The sequence below is a fragment of the Leptonotus elevatus genome, chromosome 18 (genome assembly GCF_054856555.1).
Source record: "Leptonotus elevatus isolate MCC_2025b chromosome 18, RoL_Lele_1.0, whole genome shotgun sequence".
NCBI classification, from domain to species: domain Eukaryota; kingdom Metazoa; phylum Chordata; class Actinopteri; order Syngnathiformes; family Syngnathidae; genus Leptonotus; species Leptonotus elevatus.
The window spans coordinates 3,312,860-3,336,544 of NC_141256.1; the positions used below are offsets into that span (position 1 = coordinate 3,312,860).

Sequence of the window (23,685 nt, forward strand, 5' to 3'; positions counted from 1 at the left end):
TTTTTTTTCTTTTATATATATCATCTTGTCTTATTTTGCTGTTTTTTATGTGTAGCACTTTGTTTCCCCTGTGGATTTAAATGTGCTACACAAATAAAGTTGATTTGATTTTAAATTAAGCCCCCGTATGAAACTTTCCTTGTCTTGACTATTGATGCCAAGTGCAGCTACAATGAGTATGAAAATATATTCCATTAAAACAAAAATAAATAAATATATAAATCACTGCATAGGGCAGCGAAGTAGAAAAATAGTGTGGGAACAAAATTGCTTCACAAGGATGGGTAAGTTTGAAAGTACTTTTTGATTTACGGTTAGTGTAAAACAAACGACATCTGATTTACTTTATTTCATGGAAGCAGTTCAAAATTGTATGTACATTCACCGGGAACCAACCAATTTGACACACTCCCGGTAGAAATGGCGCATAGCCCTTGAACACTCATGGTATCCACCAGGTGGCAGCATGCGCCTATGAATGTGCCACGTGACTCAGCGGGAGCGAAAGAATGCTTGCTTTGGCTAAGCTCAAAGTTCATGTAACTATACCAATGAGTATTTCTTTAATTAGTATGTTTAAAAAATTTACAGCTTTTATAGTCACGTTTCAAGGTAGTCCTTAAAAGTCAGCGCACTATTAGTAATGCAAAGACCGTGACTATATTAATTTGATTATGTACGCCATTACAACTATAAACTTTTGCTGCTTATAGGTTAATTTATTTATGGAAAACAACCTTTGTTTTGTTGATTCGAGTGTAGTTTCATCTGCCATTTTATAGAAAAAATGCTAACGCTTATAGAAGCTAGTAACTGTATTGTAAGAAAAAAACAATGGAGAGAAGAGTAATTTTATTTTAGCATTAAGCTCATAACACAGATTTTAGCACATCTTGACTATCCAAATAGCAAGAGAATTAGAACAGCAAAGTTTCTCTATCGATCCTGACACATTCTGTAACAGCACTCACACTCCACAAGCGGAGGCTTTTCAAGAACTTTCCTTGGAGTTTTTAACTGGAAGATTCACAAAGGTAAGTCCAAGGTTCTAGTGTGTTTAGGTGTCACATGTGTGGAATCACTGTGACTTTGAACAAACTGCCTCAAACCTAGTGAGACAAACACTGGCAGAAAAAAAGGAAATTGGTCCTCAGCAAAGAAACAAGGGAGTTACTGGTAGCCAAAAACAAAAACAAATGCAATGATCCACTGTATTTACTCAAAGTGAACATTTAACAGTGCTGGTTTGCATGTGGTATACACCTCATGGGGCTGAGGAGAAGGGCTGCCAGGCTGAGGTGGTCAAGTAGTGCAGACGTTGGTCCTCGAGGAAATTATGAAACCACTCTAAAAGGCCATGTTAGACAAACTATTCCAAGTGCCAGATCTTTCATGGTAGCGTCTCCTCTTCTTTCTCAGTAAGGCTCTGCAGTAGGTGGTGAGAAAGAGCTCAAGCTAAAGGAAGACTTGGATGAGAAGCGAGCCGCTTTAAATATGGTTCAGCTGGCAAAACGAGGGCAAACACAGACGAGGCTACATGACACCGCACTAGTTACATGTACCACTGCACCATCCGAGAACGCAAAAGTTTAATAATAAAAAAAAAGGGGGCATTAATGCAAACAGAGAATAGTGAGGAAGCCCAATTTACAGCAAAAAAAATTATGTCTGGGCACCAGTAATGACATAAAACGGCAGATGGTGCAGTGGTTGGATGTGGAATGATCCAGGATGACCCTGGCATGCTCAGACTGATGGGCCTCGATTGTACGCTTACACATTTTTGTATGGGGCGGAAAGAGACAGAGGGGATGGATATTGTCAAGAGGGAAAATGCTTTGCTAGGCAAGCAGAAACTTTCTGATTCATTATGCCCTCGCCAGCTCACCTCCCGTCTAATTCTAGGGCCAATTGACTGGTCTGGCTGGCCGGCAAAAGGAGACCTGATGGGAGCGGGACAATAGACAGTCGGCAGAGGGCATTGTGAGCTTTGCGCGGCAAAGTGGGGGCGGCGTCACTATGTGCACGCCTGAAGTCATACATTCAGCACTCAAAAGTGGACCAGGCTTTTCTCTAGAGACGTGTACATTCGAAAGATGAATCGGACGAGATGGCGTCAGCGTACTTTGCATGGCCTGGAATACATTCCTTTTCCATGTGAATGTGAAACGATGAATATGACGGGAAGCTAGAGGGTTCCTATAGATACAGCATGGTGTAAAAAAAAAAGAAGAAGAAAAAAAGTGGGGTGTTGTAAAGTGCGCCACTGGAAGGTCTTGAATTATTCAGATTCTCTTCACTGGCCATTAGTTTAAAGCTCTTTTAAAGAGGATTAGGGCCAGTGAAGAGCGGGGAGAAAAAAAAAAGGTTGGCAGTATTCTCACTTTATTCTCAGAAATATGATTTATCATTTTAATCTCAGAATTCTGACTTTCTGACCCCCCCCCCCCCCCTCCAATTCATAGCTCTACGTCACAATAAATCAGATTTAAAAGTGAAAATTCTGACTTTAATCTCAGAATTCCGATTTAAAAGTGAGAATTCTGAGAATAAAGTCCGAATTCTGACTTTGACATAGAGCTAAGAATTGAAGGGGTGGGGGTGAGGGGTATTCAGGAAGTCAGAATTCTGAGAATAAAGTCAGAATTCCCACTTTTAAATCGGAATTCTGAGATTAAAGTCAGAATTCTCACTTAAAAGTCAGAATTGTGAGAATAGTAGTTCCATAGTTTTAAAACGTCGAGATTGAAGTAAAATGCCAGGCATGAAAGTATGCAATTTTAGATGGCGACTGAAAAGAGTCAAGGCTTATCACAACTTTCACATTCAGAGACAAAAGGCCAGCTTTCATTTTCATACCATGGGTAAAAAAATGACTAAAGTGCACTCCTTTATGAATGATCCTCGCCAATGGTCGCATAACATAGAAAATTGTGGGTTGTATGCATGACTGCATTCAGAAAGACTAATCTGAGCATGTCAGGGGTGTGGACTTAGTGCGGCCGGAAGCCCTGTCTGTGTGGGATGAGGGAGGAGACATGCAGGTAGGGGCCTTTGGACTGGTCACAGGTGGAAAGCCTCAAATGGAGCGTGTTTAATTCCTCTACATGCACTTCAAGATCACAGTAAGTGTGCGCTAGCATATCGAAACAGAGAAAAGAGCTTTCATGCAAGAGGTCCAAGTCACAGATACAACAATGCAAATAACTCAAACTGGAGGTTAAACTGGTCTTGTCGTCCTTGCCGCCGGGGGGTTCATGACAGCAGACGAGGGCGGGAGGGGCAAGGGAGGAGGACGACAAGCTTTCTACTGGAAGGTGGCCACCAGGATGGAACCCCAAGCGGCCACCTTTTTTACGCCTCTTCTTCTTCATCTCCCACCCTCAACTCTTCTGATTCTTCTGGCAGTTCTTAGAGTAGCTTGTGAACACAAAATTGTAATCGTTGAATTGAGCCAGCTGGCGGTCGAGACGCTTAAACCCGTCTAGTTTTTGGGTAGAAGAGAAGACACTGCGACATTTGGAGCTCTGCAGTAAAAGGACAGGGTTCAAGTTAGACTGAGTAGAAAACATTTGGCTAAAGCCATGGTGCAGAGGTGTCCAAACTTTTTCCTTTGAGGGACACACACAGAAACATCAAAGGATTCAAATATGGGGCCAAAAGTATTTACAAATGCATATTTCAATTCACAAATATGTAAAAAGAATTTGTATCCGTAACCAGTCACAAATGCGTAACGAGAATCTACAAATGTGTAAAGTCACTAATGCGAAACGCGAATCTGCAAATATGTAACTGAGTCACAAATGTGACATAAATCTGCAAATGCATACACTGATTTGTATACGTAAACGCATAGTTAAATGCGTATATATTTCTAACACCGGGCGTCTTGATGGCTGTATTCTTACATATGACTTTTGTCACAGTTCTGCAGTTTGAGACTTCAGTCACACATTTGCAGATTCTTGTTACACATTTGTGACTTTGGTTACGGACACAAATTCCCTTTACATATTTGTGGATTGAAATGCACATTTGCAAAAATAGTTTTGGCACAATAATGGCCCTGTATTCAAGGCCCACAAATGTGCCCTCACGCCCTAATTTGAACACCACTGCAGTGCGTTGAATACATGCCTGATTGACAAACAGCGTTGTCACAAATTTTCCTGGCTTGAACACATCCACCACCTTCCGGACAAGGTCATCGTACGAAGTCTGGGAGAGGTTTGTCTCAAAGCTAACGTAGGAGAAATCTGGCTCTGGGGTGATGTGAATGGTCCAGTAGGTTCCCTGCAGGAGGTAATGAGGATCCAGGTTACAGTAACACAAGACCAGTCAACACAATATTAACGCCAAGCAGCACTCACATCAGTCTTCATTCCGTTCATTGAGTATCCACATGGGTTGAACATTGTGGCATCGATCACAGAACCTGGTATCAGGTCACAAATTCCACTCATCTGGAACAAGGAAAAACAAAAAACAGCGGCAAAATATAACCACATTATTTTGTGAGACATTTTAAATGTGACCAGCATGCAAAAGCTCTATTAAGAGACTTGAGTGTAACATGATGAATGAGCGCCAACACATTGCTTCCGGTATGGAAAGTTTTTTTTTATTTTTATTATTTTGAAAATTATTTTTATAACCAAACTTTCCAATGGAAGCATGGAGAAAAGCATAGTTGTGCAACACAAACTTATTAGCAGTACCATAAGAATACATTGTCACAAGAAGGCATATTTTACCGTTTTTCATGTGATTATTTTACATTTATGACCTACAATTTTTTCCATACAAATATTTAGTGTAATCATGAGTTTTAGTACATTACAAGATTGTGGGTATAGCCCAAAGTGGATTCAGACGCATGTTAAAAAATAAAATAATAATAAAAAAGTCGTAAACAGAGGACCCCCCCCCCCCCCAAGTTAGTTTGCGTATGTAGTGGGTAAACAAATACTAATGTCTTTGCTGACAGATAGCGAAAAGTTCTTCTAACATGTATTCCATAGAAATATGGAATATTACATATAAATTGTATATTTCAGCTTCGTCTTGTAAATGTTAGCTAATGCTAGCTTAATGCTACTACAAAGCAAAGCACTATAGACAGGCTAATTACACTGCTGTGTTTATAGCTTGAACTGAATGAAGCTGAACAATCCCGCTTGGCAATAAATGCGTTCTAGTTTCAAAACTTCTTACACGAGTGACTTCACTTGCAGAAACACCATCTTTCATATAGAACTGGTCCATAATAGCTGGATCAAGGTCACTCATCAGAACTTCCAGTGTCTGATCCGCATACTTGTTCTCCCAGTACTCTGGCAAGTCCAGAGTAAACAGATACCTGGTCAACAACAAATTGTGAGTGAGGATTCTATTCGATAAACTCCATCATAAAGTTGTACCATGTGATTAGCCTAATAGCATAACTGATACTGTTACAAAATCAAGACAAGATAGCAATGTAGCCTACCCAGCTAAAATTTTAGCTCTCATTTCCAGAATTGTTTTTACATGTGGCTTAGTTATCTACGCTATTATGCTAACGATGTGTAAATGATGCGTTCTTACCAGCAGTCAGAGTTCAAACGTCCCATACAGTAGGCTGCACCATCTGGAGGAAGTCAAGACAAGACAAGGAATGTTTTTCTTTTTGTGACCGTATGACGCAAACACCCACAGGACTACATGTTAATAATTAAAAATAATTAATTTAACATGCTCCAGCGTATCTTCATCTGCTGGTCCCAAGTGGATAAAGCCTTGGACGTAAACAGGGAGTTTGTACCTTTGTCATAAATAAACAATTTTAATGGCTTTTTGTTTGTTTGCTTAAAATATTCCTGAGAAACTTTGTGGCAGAACTGGGCATGACAAGGGTGAGAAATATGGTGCACATCTATGGCACGTGCCTGAGAAGCAAGATTGTTGTTGCCGTTGAACTTACAAATAAATAAAATTTTTGGTGACATACTTGGGAAAATCTGGCTGAGAAAGTCTACTTCCTCTTGGAAGTTTCGATGAGGGAACTCTTGATGGGTTGGCTTCATAAAATTCTTGCGGGAGTAGAAGAAATTCTGCGACACAAGGTAACAGTTGGGCATGTGCTTGGTTATCAACAACACTGACCAGTTTCAAATCAGAAAGAAATGAAATGATTTTTAACGAGGGCCATCGCTGAGAGGATGCAGCTCACCTTGATGGCATCGAAACCGCAGTACTCCCTGGCGAGTTCCAGCAGAGGCACCAGTGCTTGCAGTAAGAGGGTGGTTCCACATGTTTTCAAAATGAAACGTCTCTTGGAGACAAACATGCTACTCTCACTGAAAGGAAAAAAAAGACAAGAGGTCCATGTGTGTACGGTACTCGTGTCACTGAATAACAACACACTCTCTTACTAGCTTTAGCTTTAGCTTAGTATCTTTCAGTATTTTGCTTTTGGTCTTGGTTTGATAAGCACATTTAATACCTAAGCACAATTATCACTGGGACAAAGAACCCAGCTCGATATGATGGCTGGACATTCTCATTATATTTATACTTGCACGTAATTGAACAGATGAACCTGGCATACAAGAAGTTAAACTAACTACTCACAAAAAGTTAGGGGTATTTGGCTTTCAGGTGAAATTTCAGGACAAGCCTCAAATGCATTTAAAGTTTGACAGGTGAACTTAATGTGACCTTCTCTAAGCTTGAATGCACGTGTCCAACTGTTAAATGCTTCACTACTTTTTCCACAAGTTGCTGTTCTCTAACGAGGAGGTTAACAGCAAAATTCACAAACGACACTTTGTAGACATGTTTTTGTTACTTGTACTTATTTTATAAGGCTGGGTAAATAACAAACAATCAAAAAACGGTCAATCAATATTAATAGGTTTTCCTTTAGAGTCTGATATTGATTAATAAAACTATGAATCAATTATTTTAATATCTCTTTTTCCCATCGATTCCCAAGTATTTTTTAAAGCCCACATTTTTTTTGTATCTTATGGTTTTCTTGAAATTTACTGTTCATATACAATTTAAAAGTATTTTTTTACATTTATGAAAGACCTCAATTATTGCACTTTTAAGATATGTCGGAATATTTAAAATGTATATTTATTTACAATTATTGAATTTGAAATATGAAAATAATTTAATCTCATCCTTGTTGATGTCAATGTTTGTGTAACACTTATGTGATAACATGTCACTTTCATTAATAAACTAAATCATTTAACAGTTACCTTTTTTTATTTATTTGGAATTTAATGTTTGTGGAGTTTTCATCATGTCCTTGATATTTAAAAAAAACTGATGTTCCATAATTAATCAATATCAGATTGAAGTGAATCAAATCGGGAAACATCGAAATCGAATCCAACTGAACTCTTTATTGAGGAAATTAAAATCAATACCCAGCCCTAGTATTTTAGCCTATATGAGGTTTCACAGTTGCTGTTTAACTTGACTTTAATGTGCTTTTATTTTGTGTGGCTGCTGTAAGCGATATTTCCCCCTCATTAATTCCACAGAAGACAAATGTTTAAGTCACAGTGGAGGTCTGCATTTCAACTTTTTTTGTTAACTTATAACAAAGTTGTTTTGCATTTCATAAGGAAGATAAATCTCGTCACCTGAAAGTGACAGCAAGCAGCGGCAATGTCAAGTGACTTTAAGGTGACCAATCTAATCCCGGAAAGCCTTCTAATCATAGCCAAACGCTGCAGACGTACTGCTCCACATCTCACCTGAGTATATAAGCTTCCTGCTTGTCGGTCTTTGTCACACTTATGATCAAACAGTGCACATTCTCCAAAAGTTTGTCCCACTCAAACCTGAAAAGGAAACAAAAGCATTGGCAAAGTTTCGCAATGGTTTTACATTCCAAGTATTGCAAGATGAGGTATCTTCAACACTATCCTGAGGGGAGTGAAGGAAGGAGTAGGATACTTGCTGAAGAGCAAGGCAAAATTACAAGGTCATACAGATAAGGGTTATTTGAACACTTGCTTAGCTCACCAAAGTAAAGTTGAGCATCAGTGGCTGGGGTAGCCACAAATGTGAACACAAAAGCATGTTTGAACAGAAACACCTTCTACCTTATATCCCATGTTAAGATTTTTAATACCTATGCCCTAACACAAATACTAGCGTGTGGCATTTTTTAGATTTTCACAAATTGCTGCAGAACTAATAAGTTGCGTCATTCCCTGTAGCAGATGTGGATTCACAACAATGCGTGTTACGTCACATTATATTGCTCAACAAGACAAATTTGTGACTCAGCATAGCAAAAGGAGTCACAGTGACCCTTATTTCAAAAACAAGGTTTCAGTATAATCAAGAGGAGAATTGTCATGGATTTCCAATGATGCAGTCCCCTCCAAAAATAATGGAACAGCAAGGCCAATTCATGTTTTTGTTGAATTGTTCTTCGACTGAAATGCTTTTCCAAGGCTTTTACCCCAGCCTCTTTCAGTTCTTGTTTGTTTCTGGTGGGCTCTTCCTTCAGTCTCCTCCTCAGGATGTAAAAGGCATACTCTGTTGGGTTAAGATCTGGTGATTGACTTGGCCAGTCTTAGACCTTCCACTGTTTCCCCCTGATGAAGTTCTTTGTAGGGCCCGACCGATTAATCGACCAGCCGATTAAATCCGCAGATTATAGTGGGGTTTACATCCACCCATTTTTTTCAAAAATGGGCCCCAAATACGCAAAAGTTGAAGTGTATCAGAAAAAGGAAAATGCTAATTTTTGCTATGGAAACATGATTTGGGAATAAATAATGACAAGAACGGATACACAACGCACGTTTTGACCGGATATTATGTCACACGTACATTTGTGGTCACAAAGCAATGGTGGACGATAAAGTAAGGTATGTTTGGGGGGACGATGAAACAGAAATCTTGTTGGAATTAATTACAGAAGCAAATATTAATGGCATTTTAGATGGAAAACAGCAAAGAAACGCTACGGTTTATAAAGAATTACAAAAGCAAACTCATACGATGCCATTGCACGGCGCAGTCGCTTCCTGTTCTGTTACTGGTGGATCACATCTCTATGGTGTATACCGCCACCGACAGCGGTGGCGTCCCCTCTCAATATTCACAAAAGAAGAACAGATGGAAACGGGCATAAATCGCATGTCCGTTTTGAGCATTTTCAGTAAATTCGTTTAAAAGATTCGAAACAATTGGATGGAAACCTAACTTATGGCTCTTCAGGAATCGGCCATTTGTTTACTGATCGGTTTTACCTTCATGTACTCTAACCTCTTAGCACTTGTACACAAGCAGCAACAGTGGTCTCATAATTTATTACACAGAAATTATACCATAATCTTAATTTTGTATCCTTAACAATAAGCAGTGTTAAAGCTATCAATCTAAGAGGCACATTACAATCAGGCATGTTTCTTCCATACGTTTGCTCACTTGAAAAGTGGGTCGGTTCACACAAAGGTACTCTGTGTCCTGAGTTGGAGCTGGAATTCTGAACTTCTGTCATCTTTTGATCAGAAGCCCAAATGTTTTCAATATAAAACAAAAACAAAGTAACTGACCTTGCCGTTAACAATACTTTTGTCGGACAGCACTACTCATTATATCATTATTACTCCTCACAGTACTACCATGGATAGGAATAGGTAGATACAACACACCCTCCTTTCAGCTGTGTGCCTATTACACTAATGAACGCATGGCAAAAGACCAATCAGAAGCCGGTATTAAGAGGTCATGTACTCTAGCATAGCAACAGTTGCTATGTGATTTAACATGATGATTTTTTAAATGGAAAATCAGGTAGATTCCCAGCCTAATATTAGCTCGTACAATTAACGCAGAATTACAAAATGAGTACAAAATAAACAATTGACGTCTTTTTCTGATAACCATAGCTTATATATGATTATTAAAACCAAAACAGAAACTAAGTAAAACTTCAAAACTATCAACACCACCCGTTTCTTTGCCTCAATCTGTGCACACCGACACATGGCATAATAAGAGATTTGAGATACTATGCATTTGCCACCTGTAAAAGGTTAACAATAGAGTGACCAATAGCGTTTTGGAATCTAAAATAATAATGCCTAAAATAAGATGGATAGCATGGCGGTTCATGCTGCATTGTTAGTATTTATATTTTGTAACAAAGACAAACAGCCTCACAGCGTGCTGTTCACCTGATTTTATTTGCCTTTAGTGTAACTTTTTCACAGGATCGTTACACGTTGGATCATTCTATACACTACAATTTTTTTTTGTAGGCCTTGGAGACTGAATTATAAGCCGAAATCTCTCATGTGCAAAAGAAAACAAACCTACATTCATGGTCGCTATACAAAATGACAGCATAGCCTCAGACCAGTGAGACAGCGCCATTGGAGACCAATGTCAACTCCCACTTGAGTGTGAAATGTACACCATAGTCTATTTGTGGTGCTTCGTCGGGATCACATTTCCCCCGGATTGGACTCTCTGAAAGGAGCGCAAATGATGCCAAATACTGCAGTTAACAAGACAAAGCATGCCTTTTTAAAATCTCTGAGCGAATAAACAAGTAAGTCTAATAAGAGAGAAGAACGTGCTTACAAAGATGTAATCATCCCCTCCAAAACTGGTTGATCAAATCAGCAAAAGCGTAATAGACTTTGAGAATATGGGGGTGGGGGTTTTGTGTGTGTGTATTAAGATGAGAGCACTCTCACAACATTTATCAGATGCCCTTGTGGACTTCTTTGGAAGTTGGCTAACATCCAGCCAGCCTGATCCACAGTAGCACAGCAAGCCTTTAATCGGCCCTCTGGCTGTAAATTAACACTGATCCTTATTCATAAGATACTTGATAAAGAACAACCTTTGTGATAGAATGACAGATTGTGAAAAGATTGTACACAGTAAATTTTGTAGCATTATCGTGCATCCCTAGTTTTTTTGTTCCTTTTTTTTTTTTTGAGAGTGTTTAGGTATGTAAATCTGGCGTATTTCCTGCTTCTTCGTACAACATTGTTTTTTGTGCCTGTCTGACGTTTGACACTTTTTGACAACATCTAGGTTGGATTAGCGCAACATGATACTGCAGCTGCATTGGATACATATCTGATTTTATATACACATATTAAAGCGGTCTGGCTTGGACTGGGAAAAACTCTAAAAATGTTACTGCTTAGATTGACATGGGAAAGAAAGAAAATAAATAAATACATTTAATTACATGAATTACTGTATATGTAAATCATAATTAAGAGTAAATACTTGTGTGACAATCAGTAGTAACTGAACATCGTGATGTCATATTTTCACACAAAACAGTGACAGAAAGTCACAATTACACAGAGATTTGTATTAATAATTCTCTTTCATAAATATAAAACAATCATATGAAAAACATCAAGTTCGGCATTACTTAGGTTGCTTCTCTTGTGCCGTGTGATGACTTATTACACATCTACTAGGGGTGTGCAGCTCGCAAATATAAGACATTGATACATGGGGTACGATATGATTCAAGAACAGCGCATTTTCTAGTGGAACGATTAGACTTTGAGTTAGTGAGATTACGATTTGATTTGTTACTTTTTGTTAGCTTTTTGTTAGCTTTTTGTTAGCTTTTGTTATGTTTAGCATTAACATGCAACTCCATGCACCTTAGTCCAAACTATTCAAGTTAATTAAAGTCAAAGAAACAAAAAAATCAGCAACGTCAAAGTTATATCTGATGTGGATCTCTTATAAAATACATTTAAATATGAGTGTGATATGATTCAAGGATGGTAAATTTAAAAATGCAGCAATTTGACTTAGTCCAGTTAAATCAAAACTTATTTTACGATTAAATATGGGCCGATTAAAATCGGTTTACATTACATCTTTTATTACTATATCATTGCAGGTCATTCGCAACCTCAAAATGTCCGATTTTGATTAATCTTGAATCGAGGACCACCTGTTTTATTGTTGGTGGTTTTCCGTCAATGACTTCCTTCATGCTTCTGTTTAGTACTTGGAAGTTACAGTACCACCTACTGCTTTGGCATGTGACAGCCTACAAATGCACCCAATATGCCATCAATGCTATGTTTTAAAAACTGTCTCCACAAAGGCATAAAAACAGCGGATGAAATTGCCAGTGCAAATTTCCTAATGACATCCTTTTTGGTGATCATTTATTTTGCATAGTCAACAGTCATTTTTTTTTGGCAAGTTCAAAAATATGTATGTCTGCTATGCCGCCTATAGTACACACAGGTCTACGTCTGTGGCAAGCAGGTTTCACAAACACCAGCGAGCCAATCGAGTGCACTGGGAGGGGAGGGGAGGAATGCATGGCTGTAAACGTGACTTGGAACATTTTCAGGCTAGTGGTCCGTTGGGGAAGTTAGTCTCTTCCTATAACTTCTGGTGAATAAATACTCTATGGCCCTAACTTGAAGAATACAACGTTTAACCACCTCACGACATTCAAAGTGGCATAAAGACGATTACATGAACCACTGACAGACTCGTAAATGCAATTCGTAATATAAGCGTCATGCGTGGCAGGTTGCTAGCAAAGGAACACGCGGTGGTCGTGGTGACGACCGAGCACATGCTTGACAGCAAAAGTGGATCCATGTAGTTGTACAGTCACGCAGAAAAAAACATGAGCTCTTCCTCAGCGAAACCATAATATAAACACAATGTAAATGGTTTCTCTACTTTACACCATATATAATTCAAATCACGTCCGCGTCCCACACTGGGCCTGTTTAAACGCTTGCGCCCACATACAATTCGCATTTCGACCCTGTAATAGTGACCTTCAGAGTAAAACCCGACAGCAATGCTAATTTATATAATTTTTCAGTGGCAGACGATGTTTTCGCTTTGTAAAGATCAAACCACAAAAAGGACTCGTGCCAAATCCCCCCCTACTAAAAAAATAAATAAGTGTTAGCTATATAGCAGTGACCGTGTTTACCATTTGAATGGGACCTGGTTATTCAACAGAATTGACCGTAAACACATACGCACTTGGTCAATATCCAATTTTGTTAAGTCACCGTACATCTACTAAGCAAATGAATGAGCCAGGAGGGGGTGGCCATTTTTAACTGCGTGAGCTCCGGTGACCGCCTTTGGTATCTCCTCTTTTGGAATGAATGAATGAAGAGCTGTTCGATTTGAATAAATACACAAACATGAAGAAATTATCAGGAATGAAACGAGATTAAAGGCAATCAGGTGGTCAGGGTTACGTCCTAAAGTGTACGGCCACCTGATACAGAAGAAGTTCCACAATGAAACCAACCTTGGGATGGTTCGCAGGTCCCCGGTTCCCTTGGTCTCATCCTGCCGGGAGAACCACAACTCTAACAGCTTCTCGGTCCCTTCGAAGAAATGTGCACTGTTATCTTCCATCATGGGACAACAGACACGCAAAAAAAAAAGAGGAAAAAAAGAATAATAAACGTCGGTTATAACGTTTTGTCTTGATTAATACGTAATCAATCAGATTATAACTTAGTGGTGTACAGTCCGTTAAACAATCCAAATGATGATTTTTCTTGTTACCGTCTTCCCTTTTGCAGAGAATACCGTTAGCGAGTGCTAGCTAATATCGCCGGCCATACTGTGTACAGCCCTGTGTGCTGACTGTGAGGTGGATTTTTATAGACAACAAGGAATACGTCATTATTTTGTATGACCAATGGAATTGCAGGACTCTGGTTGGTAAGATGTGATTGGTCCAAAGGGCTGTCCGTTACAGCAATGGCAGAGTTCTCCTTGACAACACGACGTCACGTGATGACATACTCATTTTTTTTAAACACCACCTTTAATAGCTCATGTTTATACTTCAGAGTGTCCACAAAAACATTCCCTGATTTCAAACAGATGTAACTTAATTGTAAATATTCTTTAACATTAAGTAACCATAGAAGTACGATTTTATACAGTTTTAGCTGGTTTAATATGATGCAATGGTCTAGCTCTGTCCATTCTGCAGCATGTCTGAAGTGATCATGCGTACCACTTCAGTGGCACGCATTTTCAGCTCACCCAGGGTAGCTGGAATTGGTACGTAACTTTACTCTAAGAAACAAGTCATAAGCAATTAGGTCTGGAGATTTTGTAGGCCACTTGCAAAACACCCGATTGTCTTATCCAGAACAACCCATCAATATGGTTCAGCAGATGTTCGAGCATCATCTTGCTGAAAAAGGTAGTCACCACCACCATCATCTAATTGTGGTTGTGGATACAACCATTTGAACATCAAGTAAAGTCAAGTCAACTTTATGTAAATAGCACCTTGTCATTCATGTAAAGAAAAAACTCAAAGTGCTTTACACTTTTAAAAAAATCCTCGAAGAAGAGTCCACAAAGGTTTTAAGGGTCGTAATTTTAAAGATAAAATAAAATATCAAAAGCCTGATTTGATGGATGGTGAAACCCCAAAATGTTTTTAAACTTCTCATTGTATTATTACATATACAAAACATATTATAATAGATTACTAGTTTTGAAATCAGAAGTCAAGAATAATAGTTTTTTCAAATATTGTTCAAGTTACTGTAAAAAAGGGTCTAATATTGCAATAATATTGAAAAATCTCAACGTTAGTATTTAGCCTAATTTGAAATTCTGATATAGATTTTAGCAAGGATTATGGAAGTTGACACACATGGTTTGCTTTCGCTAGCCACATAAAATGATGTGGCGGACCGGATGTGGTCCGCCGACCTTGAGTTTGAGACCTGTGGTTTCTTAACATCATGAAATCATTGTTTTTATGAACACCCTGTATATTTGTAAATGCCAACAAAGCACAGGGATTATTGGAATTTATCTGCCACAGTCACTATCATTCAAATATATATCATCACATTTTTCAATGTGTGCTTTGACTTGAATGTCACCTTGTGATATATTCCACGTTTTAAAATAGCACGTAAAATAAAATAAGGTTTTATATATATATATATAAAACGGTTATATTAACCAATATATTTTAATATTGTTCCATCACCACAGTTTTTAGTAAAAATATGTGTTAAATATGTGTTAATTGGCCAAGGTTCTGTACTATTACTATTGAACAACGGCGTAAGTATACCCTACGTAATGCAAACAACCAATCCCTGGATTCTTAAAAGCGTACAGGAGTACGCAAAGCGGCGAGAAATGCGGGTTGTAGTTTTTAAATGTCTCTTCTCATGTCGTGACGAACAGCTGCGTCTGCTCACCAAAACTCTATTACCCAGCAAGCATTGTGCGCCAATTAGAAACGTCAACGAGCCAGTGAACATTAAGCGGAGCAGACCAAAATCCCAAACAAGGAAATGGTGGGGGAATAAACCGACCCGATTATTTAATTAATGCATGTAATAATTAATATTTTATTTTATTGTAAATTACGACGTATTTATGGGTTAGAATGGATTACGACTTCAAAACAAAGCTGGCCGCCGAGAGAGAGAAAGTAGAAGATCTGTTCGAATATGAAGGTTGCAAAGTGGGTCGAGGCACCTACGGGCACGTTTATAAAGCTAAGCGCAAAGACGGGTAAGATGACCATTGACGTTATTGTTTATATTGATATGGAAGTGACCGCTGGATGCATTTTCTGAAGCAACACTTGCATGTGTTTACGAACGGCGCGTTAGATTTGAATCCCCTCCCAAAGTGATAGCCCGTGTCTGTGTTTTTGTTTTCATGTAACGCGCTCACTCACCAACGGCCCCCCCTCCCTCCTCTTCCCCTTTCCTGCTGGTCTCCTCTCACCTTCAACATAGTCCTGCACAACATAGCAGCGGGTCATCTTATTTTTCATATGTCCCGTGCTACTGTGCTTGCTATTCATCGTATGGGAACGCACATGAGCGGCACGGGTGTCGTCTTCACGTCACGCGATAGCAGCAGTTGAGGCTTCCTTTCGTGGTCAATGCCTCTCTCCCATTCCCAACGCTGCACGATCAAACTTTTTTCACACTCGTAGTTGGATATGAGACTTGGCTTGTTGTCCTTTCACGTTGTCACGCTCAAGCATGTGACAATGCTAGTGCAAGCTTTGTGAAATCAACTGCGTTCTGGGAATGATCACAAACGTACTAATGTACACACAAAATTTAACAGCACATTTGGTGAATATACTTTGCGGTGCAATTTTTGTTACACAGCCATGGCTCATGACAATGTCAAACTTTACTATGTGAAAGTTCATACTTAGACTTGCTTAAATTCGGTCTCTATTTGTTTTACGGATATACAGTGGTACTTTGGAGTTTGAACATAATACGTTCCTGCGAGAAGTGTTCAAAGTCCGAATTGTTCAACCTTGTTCAATTTTTTTCCCCATAGGAAATAATGTAAATGCAATTAACACGTTCCCAAACTCCAAAAACAGAAATTTTCTATTTAAATTTCTATTTATGTTTTTTACATTTACAGTACAGTATTTAAACAATTACCACACTGAAAGTTATTCATAAGAAAAAAGTTGAGTTAAAAAAAGAAAGAAACATCATAAAATAAGAAAAGTATGAGAATAACATCTGAAAGCAATCTTATGAGAGCAAGAGCTTCTCTCTCACTCAGGACCTGCCAAAAACTAATCAGGTTGTTGTGACTTTCTGCTTTCCCCATCAGGTAATATCTGTTAATTCAGAATCATTGTCATTGGCCAAGTACATTCAAAACACACAAGGAATTTATGTCTGGTAATTGGAGCCACTTTTGTACTACAGTAAATAAGCCACTATAACCAAATATGCATTTGGAGAAAAAAAAAATCACATTTTATGTCAAGTATTAATATTTAGTAACATTTAACATTTCCTTAGAACACTTCTTGTAGATGACGAAACAAACCCAACTAAAAATATTTTCAATTTTATCATTATTATTTCTTTAACTTATAAAGTGTAATACGTTCAAAAACAGTGCCAATCGTAATACAGGTTGACATCATAATCACAGATTTGTTCTCATAATTCTGCGTTCTTCGATGAGGTAGTATTATTTATTGTTTAAGTGTGTGCTCCTTTATATAAAAAAGCGACAATTTCAGGTGTTAGTAATATATGAACATAAGTAACATATGAAATGTCATGAGCAGTTAATTTAGTCTTAAAGATGCATGACTGAAAGAGCTTCAGCAAATCTATCATTATCTCCAATGCAAATTAGGCTGGAATAGGTTTGAACCAAGCGCCATGAGGATTTGTTTGATCTGTGTGAGCTGCTCACTGAATGGAGTTGTCATTTGATCTTGTATGTGCTTAATTTACTGTTTAGTCCTGCATATTTGCATCATTTTAAATACACCATTATTTTTGTCATATTTTGTTTCCTTTGGGCCACTGATAGTGTAGCGGTGCATTCGAATGACTTCAATGCAGGCAAGGTGGGTTCAGTTCCCACTCAGTGACGGTGCGAATGGTCGTCCTTCTGTATACGTCCTGTGAGTGACTGGCGACCAGTTCAGGGTGTGGTCCACCTTTCGCCCGAAGTCAGCTGGGATAAGCTTCAGCAGTGCGCAACCCTGACCAGGTTTATCTGTATTGAAAATGGATGTGTTGATGGTTTCATTTGGTAAACCTGTGCTTGTGAAAACAATTATTTCATAAGATTAAAATTACAGGGTAAATGTTTTTTTTTTTTTTACCAAAATGAATCAGAGGTCTTATTTTCAAACTAAATATGAAATTAATATTTTCCCTTATTTCTTTTTTCCCTACAGGATAGACGAGAAGGAATATGCACTGAAACAGATAGAAGGCACTGGAATTTCAATGTCTGCGTGCAGGGAAATTGCTGTAAGTTACATTTTGACTTTTGCTCTGGCAAAAAAACAAAACAACCAAAAACATAATAATATAAAAATTTTGCATGATGTTCATCCATCCATCCATAGTCATGGAACAATGATTAGGTCACCCTTGCTTCTGTAGTTCCTTTCATTATTTTAAATGTCTGATACAACTCATTGTTTGGACAAAAATAATGATGACAACCAAAATAGGTCCTATGTCTAAATTAAGAGCTGATATCTTGCCATTTTCCGTAGCTTTCTTGCTAATAATCAAAATCACTCAAGTTCTTACATCAGTGGCTACACACTTAAAAAAAACAGCCGAGTTGTTTTCCTAACCCACTTGTTGGGTAGCTGTGTGTGTGTTTTTTTTTAGTAAATTGCTGTTACTTTGACCCAAGGTTGGATTTATTATTTTTGACATATCAGATTGGGTTAAATAAACATTGGATTTATCATGTTTTGGCAGCAACTGTGGACCCAAATGCAAGGGAGCAGGGCCCGGAGCCAGAGGTGTTCAAAAGTAATTTCATTTAAAAAAAATGAAAAAGCAAACCAGATAGTAGAAAAAAACTAAAATGCTTAATTATCAAAAGTCCTGAAGAACAAAACAAACACTAGGATTTACAGGGCTAGGACCAAGGGAGCAAACAAACACAGGGAACTAAATAATACACATACTAACGAGACGACAAGAGACACCTGGACAAGACACACATATATGGCTGAGGGAGCTGAATGGATGACACATGGGACAAGGATGACAAGCACAGGTGGACACAATAAAACTTGACGAGGCAGACAAAATGACACAAGGGAAACATGACAACTAAAATCTAACCAAAAGCAACTAACATGAATCATGGCAGGATTTGGATGGGCTGAAAAGCTGAAGCTGGCTGGTCATTTTGGACAGTTTTGTGCACTGAAGTTGAAGTGAGTCTTACGAGTTAAAAATGTTGGTGGCAGCCAGATGAGAGGACGCTACCAAGGCAAGATCCTTACACAATATGCTAATTCCCAGGAATTGCCGGTCCCAAGCCGGGATCAAAATGGGTGGGTTCCATCAGGAAGTGCATCTAGTGTGAATACTTTGCCAAACATATCATCACAGGGGAAAGTTGCTTCTTCTTGGAAAATGTTGGCTATGCTTGATAACCCGAAAACTGAAAATGTTCTTTTGGTCCATTTTCTGCTGAAAATTTTCAGTGACTGAATTTTTGGTGAAAACCCCAAATTTTCGGGTTAATTCTTAGTACAATAGAGATTGTGGAGAGCCCTAACGGCTGATGATAAAGACGATACGCTATTTTAGTGTAAAAGCTGAAATAATGATGAGCAAAGACATTTCCAGTTTTCCAGTATTCAACTTGGCAAACAATGAGCATTGGGGGGCCCCAAACAGAATAACTGTAGTTTAATTGTGAATATTTTGGCATAAATTTGGGACATCCATGTTTAAATATTGTCACAGTTTCAAGTTTCAAGTTTCAAGTGGGAGTTTGTAAGGCTGAATTACAGGGCTTGTAAATTGGATATCATTGACATGAGGTGACGTGATGTCAATTGCCAGATAGCTGGATAATTACACAGGGCAAAGAAGCAAGCCCTGTGGGACGAGTAGAACAAGAAAAATGCATCAAGAGAGTGAGTGTAAAAAATCGATTGTGCTTTTGCTTTGAGAAAGTTTGACATCATCCCTGAACATTTGAATCAGATGGGTACAGATTTTAAACCATTGACATTCAAGTTACACAAAAGGGACAGTGATTCAAGTGTTGCTACTACAGATAATATCGTGAAAATTAGGATAAAACCACACAAAAAAGTGCTACGAAAATTTCAAACTAAAGGCTACAGAGTTCTCGTTCTTACGGTGGCGACGTAACCCAAATTTGTGCTTGAATTGAGAAATTAAAACAGATATTGCCTTTGAAAATGCCTCCAATCAATTTTCTTCATATGAGATAACGAGTTTATTGACTAAAACAATAAAATGGAGTCAACAAATTGGCTAGTCAAAGTAATAGTAATAGAAATTAGAAGTTGAGGCAAAAGTGTTTGTGGTGGTGATGATGCGGGTAGAGGGGCTGGCTGAAAGCATGTCAGCGTGACACTGTCAAGTCCATCCAAGTGCTGCAGAGTGAAACATGCCCCCACCCTCCACCCCCGGCATTCCATTAGCTTGTTATGTAACAGTCTATAGTTTCCACTTGTAGGTGTTCACATGGAGTTAGCCTATGTGCAGTGCCAGTGACACTTCGCGCACACATCTTGTAATATTGTGCAAACACACTGTCTGTAACTGAACTCAGAAGGCATTTTTGCATGACCTTTAGAAACACATTAACATTTTAAGTCATCATTCTTTGAATATGAAATATTTGTGAAATCACTGAAACTCACAGTAATTGCTCATGTGATTCTGTATTTATTAGGCCTGCCGCTGACTCACAATCATGTTGTAACCCAACCCCCCCTGAATGATAGATTATAGGAATAAGAGGTGTGCTACAATGCTTTTCTCCAGAAAGTATGACGTTCCTCTAGGGCTGGGCAATAAATCGAATTAATTCGATACATCGTAATTTTAAAAATCGAATCGTTGAAAATTTGCTAAATAAGTGGCAAAAATGCTGGATGAGTGGCTTACAAAACATGTTTACAATAGCTACCAACTACTTAATTGTGGCATTTAAGCACAAACTCTGAATGTTAAGTCTATGTTATAACTGATTTTAAATCAGTATACATTATTGTTATCTGAACATTTTGCACAGGGATTATTTTTGAATAAATGAAACCTTTAAATTAATGTTTGTTGGGTTTATCGTTTAAAATCGTAATCGTCCTGAATGACTGTACAAAATCGAGATTGTATTTTTTGGCCACATCGCCTAGCCCTATGTTCCTCATATTTTTAATGCGGGCATGGAATCTTTTAGCAATACACCGATATGAATCCCAACATATTCTGATAATGACTACAAATATGAGCTATGGGTTTTGTAGTTGTTTACTTTGGGTATTATCGCTCTGTGATATTGACTTTCTTTAAACGTTATTTGCGTCACTCATAGTACTGTGAGTAGCAATTAGCGTTGGTGTTAGTGAATTAAATATTGTTTATCCTTGAGGCTCATTTGCACAGAAGTGGGCAATTTTCCCCTAAATATATGTTACCTCATTTAAATACGCACAAATACACCGGGGCACCATGGCGCATTGTGCTTGTTGGTGACGCATTTGACCATCTGCCCATGCTTTGTGAATTAAAAGCTATGTGTGCACTCCATTTTTACTGGTTAGCATCGCGCAAAATACCTGCAAACCTTTAGTGGATTTGTCCCAACCAAATGTCTTTAAAACTAACACTATCCTTTTTTGACATAGTACGCATAGGCATGCTGAAACACCTAAAACAATTTGTAAGTTGTGTTGAACATTTCCACATGAGCAATGACGCAATCATTCGTTATTTATGGCTTCTATCAAAAACAAACTTGATTTAGAAAGGGGCGGTAGTGTGTGAAGATGCCCAGGGCAAATGGCCGCCGAAAGTTGATTTGCCGACGGGGTGGCGGTGAATCTGAATTTTCGGATTTGAGTGAGAAAGAATCATAGCATATTGTTGTGTAGTGTCATAGGAATGGTTGGAACACGCGATGTATGTACGTATGTGAGGAGTGCACAACGTCGTGTGATGCGAGCGACACCCTGAAATGTTTGCGTGTGTATGGGAATTTTTAGCTGGCTAATGAGCATTATATTAAACTGTTAAACAATCAAAGTCCATCGAGGCAGCGTGTCAACCTCGCCTTTCTCGTTATTTCGCCGTTGGCCACTGACATCACCCTAGCATGAAGGGAGTTTGCAAACTTGGACGCAAACCTTCTAGTTTAGCTTAGCCTAGCAAGCTAGTACGACAGACACATATGGACGACACGGAAGGATTTAAAACTTTGCCAAAAGCGGAAAAAAATACCCTCGGTTCTGCTGTTGGACAGTGTACAGCGAGGAATCCTGTATGTTGAAGTAAGTTATTTGAAACTAAAAAAGAAAACAATGTTGTAGATTGATATGAGTCTTGGTACACTCTGATATGTTTTGAAAAAAAAAGTGACTATGATAAATGCGCTTACTAAAGCGCTTTGGACAACATATGGTGTAAAGCGCTTTATAAGTGCACTCCGTTTTTTAAACTATTTTTCTGCAAAAGTACAATCAGTAACCCATTCAAATTAATTCTGCATTTGCTGGTTAAATGGTAAATTAATATGCAAATGCAGATTTGGGGTGCAGGTCCAGGCACTGATATACAGTATATAATATATACTACTGTACATACTGTATATTCTCATCATCCCACCATTTACTTTTGAGTAAAGTTGTCCACATTTATTAATTTTTTACCTGCCACTGATTTCAGAATGCACTTTGCTTGCATACCCGTTGAACTCCTCTGCCTTTTTTTCTGTTACTGTGTGGATGGAAAGGCCTGTTTAACTTGCTCTTTGTTGGCGCGTGTTAGTAACTTAACTGGCTTCATCACTCGTGTTTCTGCCAAAAAATGCACAAGTGAGTTGCTGAATATGCTGTTAATGCCAAAGGATGAGACATTCATTATGAAAGTGTCAACGACAGAATCACTTGACTTTGATTCACACTTTCAATTCAATTTCCATTAACAGTCTTGCTTGAAGTGGTGAGAGTTGGCATGTTTATTAATTAATTTTTTACATTTAGACCGTTATTACTCCAGGTGCACCTGCAAAGCATGTTTTGTCCATTTTTTTAAATGCAGCTTTGCATGGAGTAAGATAACGTGCGGATTTTCTCACAACAGTGTTTCTCAGCAAATCCCAAAAGACCATGACATATTCTTGCTACACTGTTTATCAACTGAAAAACAATTTGCTTAAAGGTTGAGAATGTTTGAGAGAATAATTACAAAAAGTAACTAATGAAAGTGGCCACAAATGATGATAGCCTTACTTAATATTTAGTTGCACAGCATTTTGAGGCAGTCAAGATATTTTCGTAACTCGCGAAGAGCACCTGTTGACCAATATTTCAGTCCACTCATTGTTTTATTTTTAGCCGTGTGTTTTGGGTCATTATCCTGATCTGCGACTGCAACTGAGACCAAGCTTCCTGATAATGGGCAGCACATTTTGCTGCAGAATGCCTTGATAGTATTGATAGTCCCAAAAGCTTTGTGGCCAACATTGGATGAGTACCGTCAGTTTTGTCAAGACCTGTTTTGTTATTACTCTTTGTTTTGAATAAATTGTTAGATCATTTTCATCAATAGTTAATTGTCAGTAATAGTTTAGGTAGTTCAGTGACCACTGTAGGCTTTTCTTGCTTTAATACAACAGTGCAAATAGTTTTGTCTATCTGTATAAATAAACATAATCAAAACATTCTCACAAAAACAAAGTTATCTTTGTATCTCTGTAATTGATTTGACATAGTGCAACGTAGCACAGCCACTGGCTGCCTACACATGGTAGGAAAACTACAAAGAATTACCGTAGGCTGTCAGGCCTTTGGTCACTGATGGTCACTTAAATAGATGTTGATTTTAGAATACCGAGCGGGCACTTGTCATTTCTCCTGCAGCATTTGGAGCAAACATTGCCGCTTGTTTCACTCTCGTTCTCCGATCGCTCTGTGATCTTAAACACTTGTTTTATTGATCAGTTTTCTTGACTTTCTTGAGTCGCTTGAAATAAAATGTATTATTATTAGGGCTTAATTTAAGTATTTTTGCACTAGGCCGTGAGAGGTCCCACATGCGTCACTGTGATGTTACAACATTCAATGTTTGTTAGTTGTCTAGAAAAGTACAACCTACTTTCTGTTACTAT

General features: G+C 38.3%; 2 protein-coding genes across 3 annotated transcripts in view; one reads left to right on the forward strand and one right to left on the reverse strand.

Moving 5' to 3' along the window:
- Positions 1-837: 837 nt before the first annotated feature.
- amd1 (adenosylmethionine decarboxylase 1) lies at positions 838-13,651 on the reverse strand. Its single transcript, XM_086061520.1, has 9 exons — positions 13,307-13,651; positions 7,758-7,844; positions 6,215-6,341; positions 5,993-6,095; positions 5,590-5,632; positions 5,218-5,362; positions 4,374-4,466; positions 4,141-4,296; positions 838-3,527 (listed from the first exon to the last, which is right to left on the reverse strand). Exons 1-9 carry the CDS (start codon positions 13,417-13,419, stop codon positions 3,384-3,386), a joined length of 1,011 nt encoding a protein of 336 aa, XP_085917646.1. The 5' UTR covers positions 13,420-13,651; the 3' UTR covers positions 838-3,383.
- Positions 13,652-15,306: 1,655 nt separating this feature from the next.
- cdk19 (cyclin dependent kinase 19) overlaps positions 15,307-23,685 on the forward strand; it is a 56,042-nt gene continuing 47,663 nt past the window's right edge. For both annotated transcript variants that reach the window (XR_015090854.1, XM_086061304.1), the window contains exons 1-2: positions 15,307-15,564; positions 17,741-17,816. Coding sequence is in view for 1 of the 2 variants with exons in the window: in XM_086061304.1 (XP_085917430.1) it covers positions 15,437-15,564; positions 17,741-17,816 (204 nt within the window). In the remaining variant the exon portion in view is untranslated. The remainder of the gene's footprint in view (positions 15,565-17,740; positions 17,817-23,685) is intronic.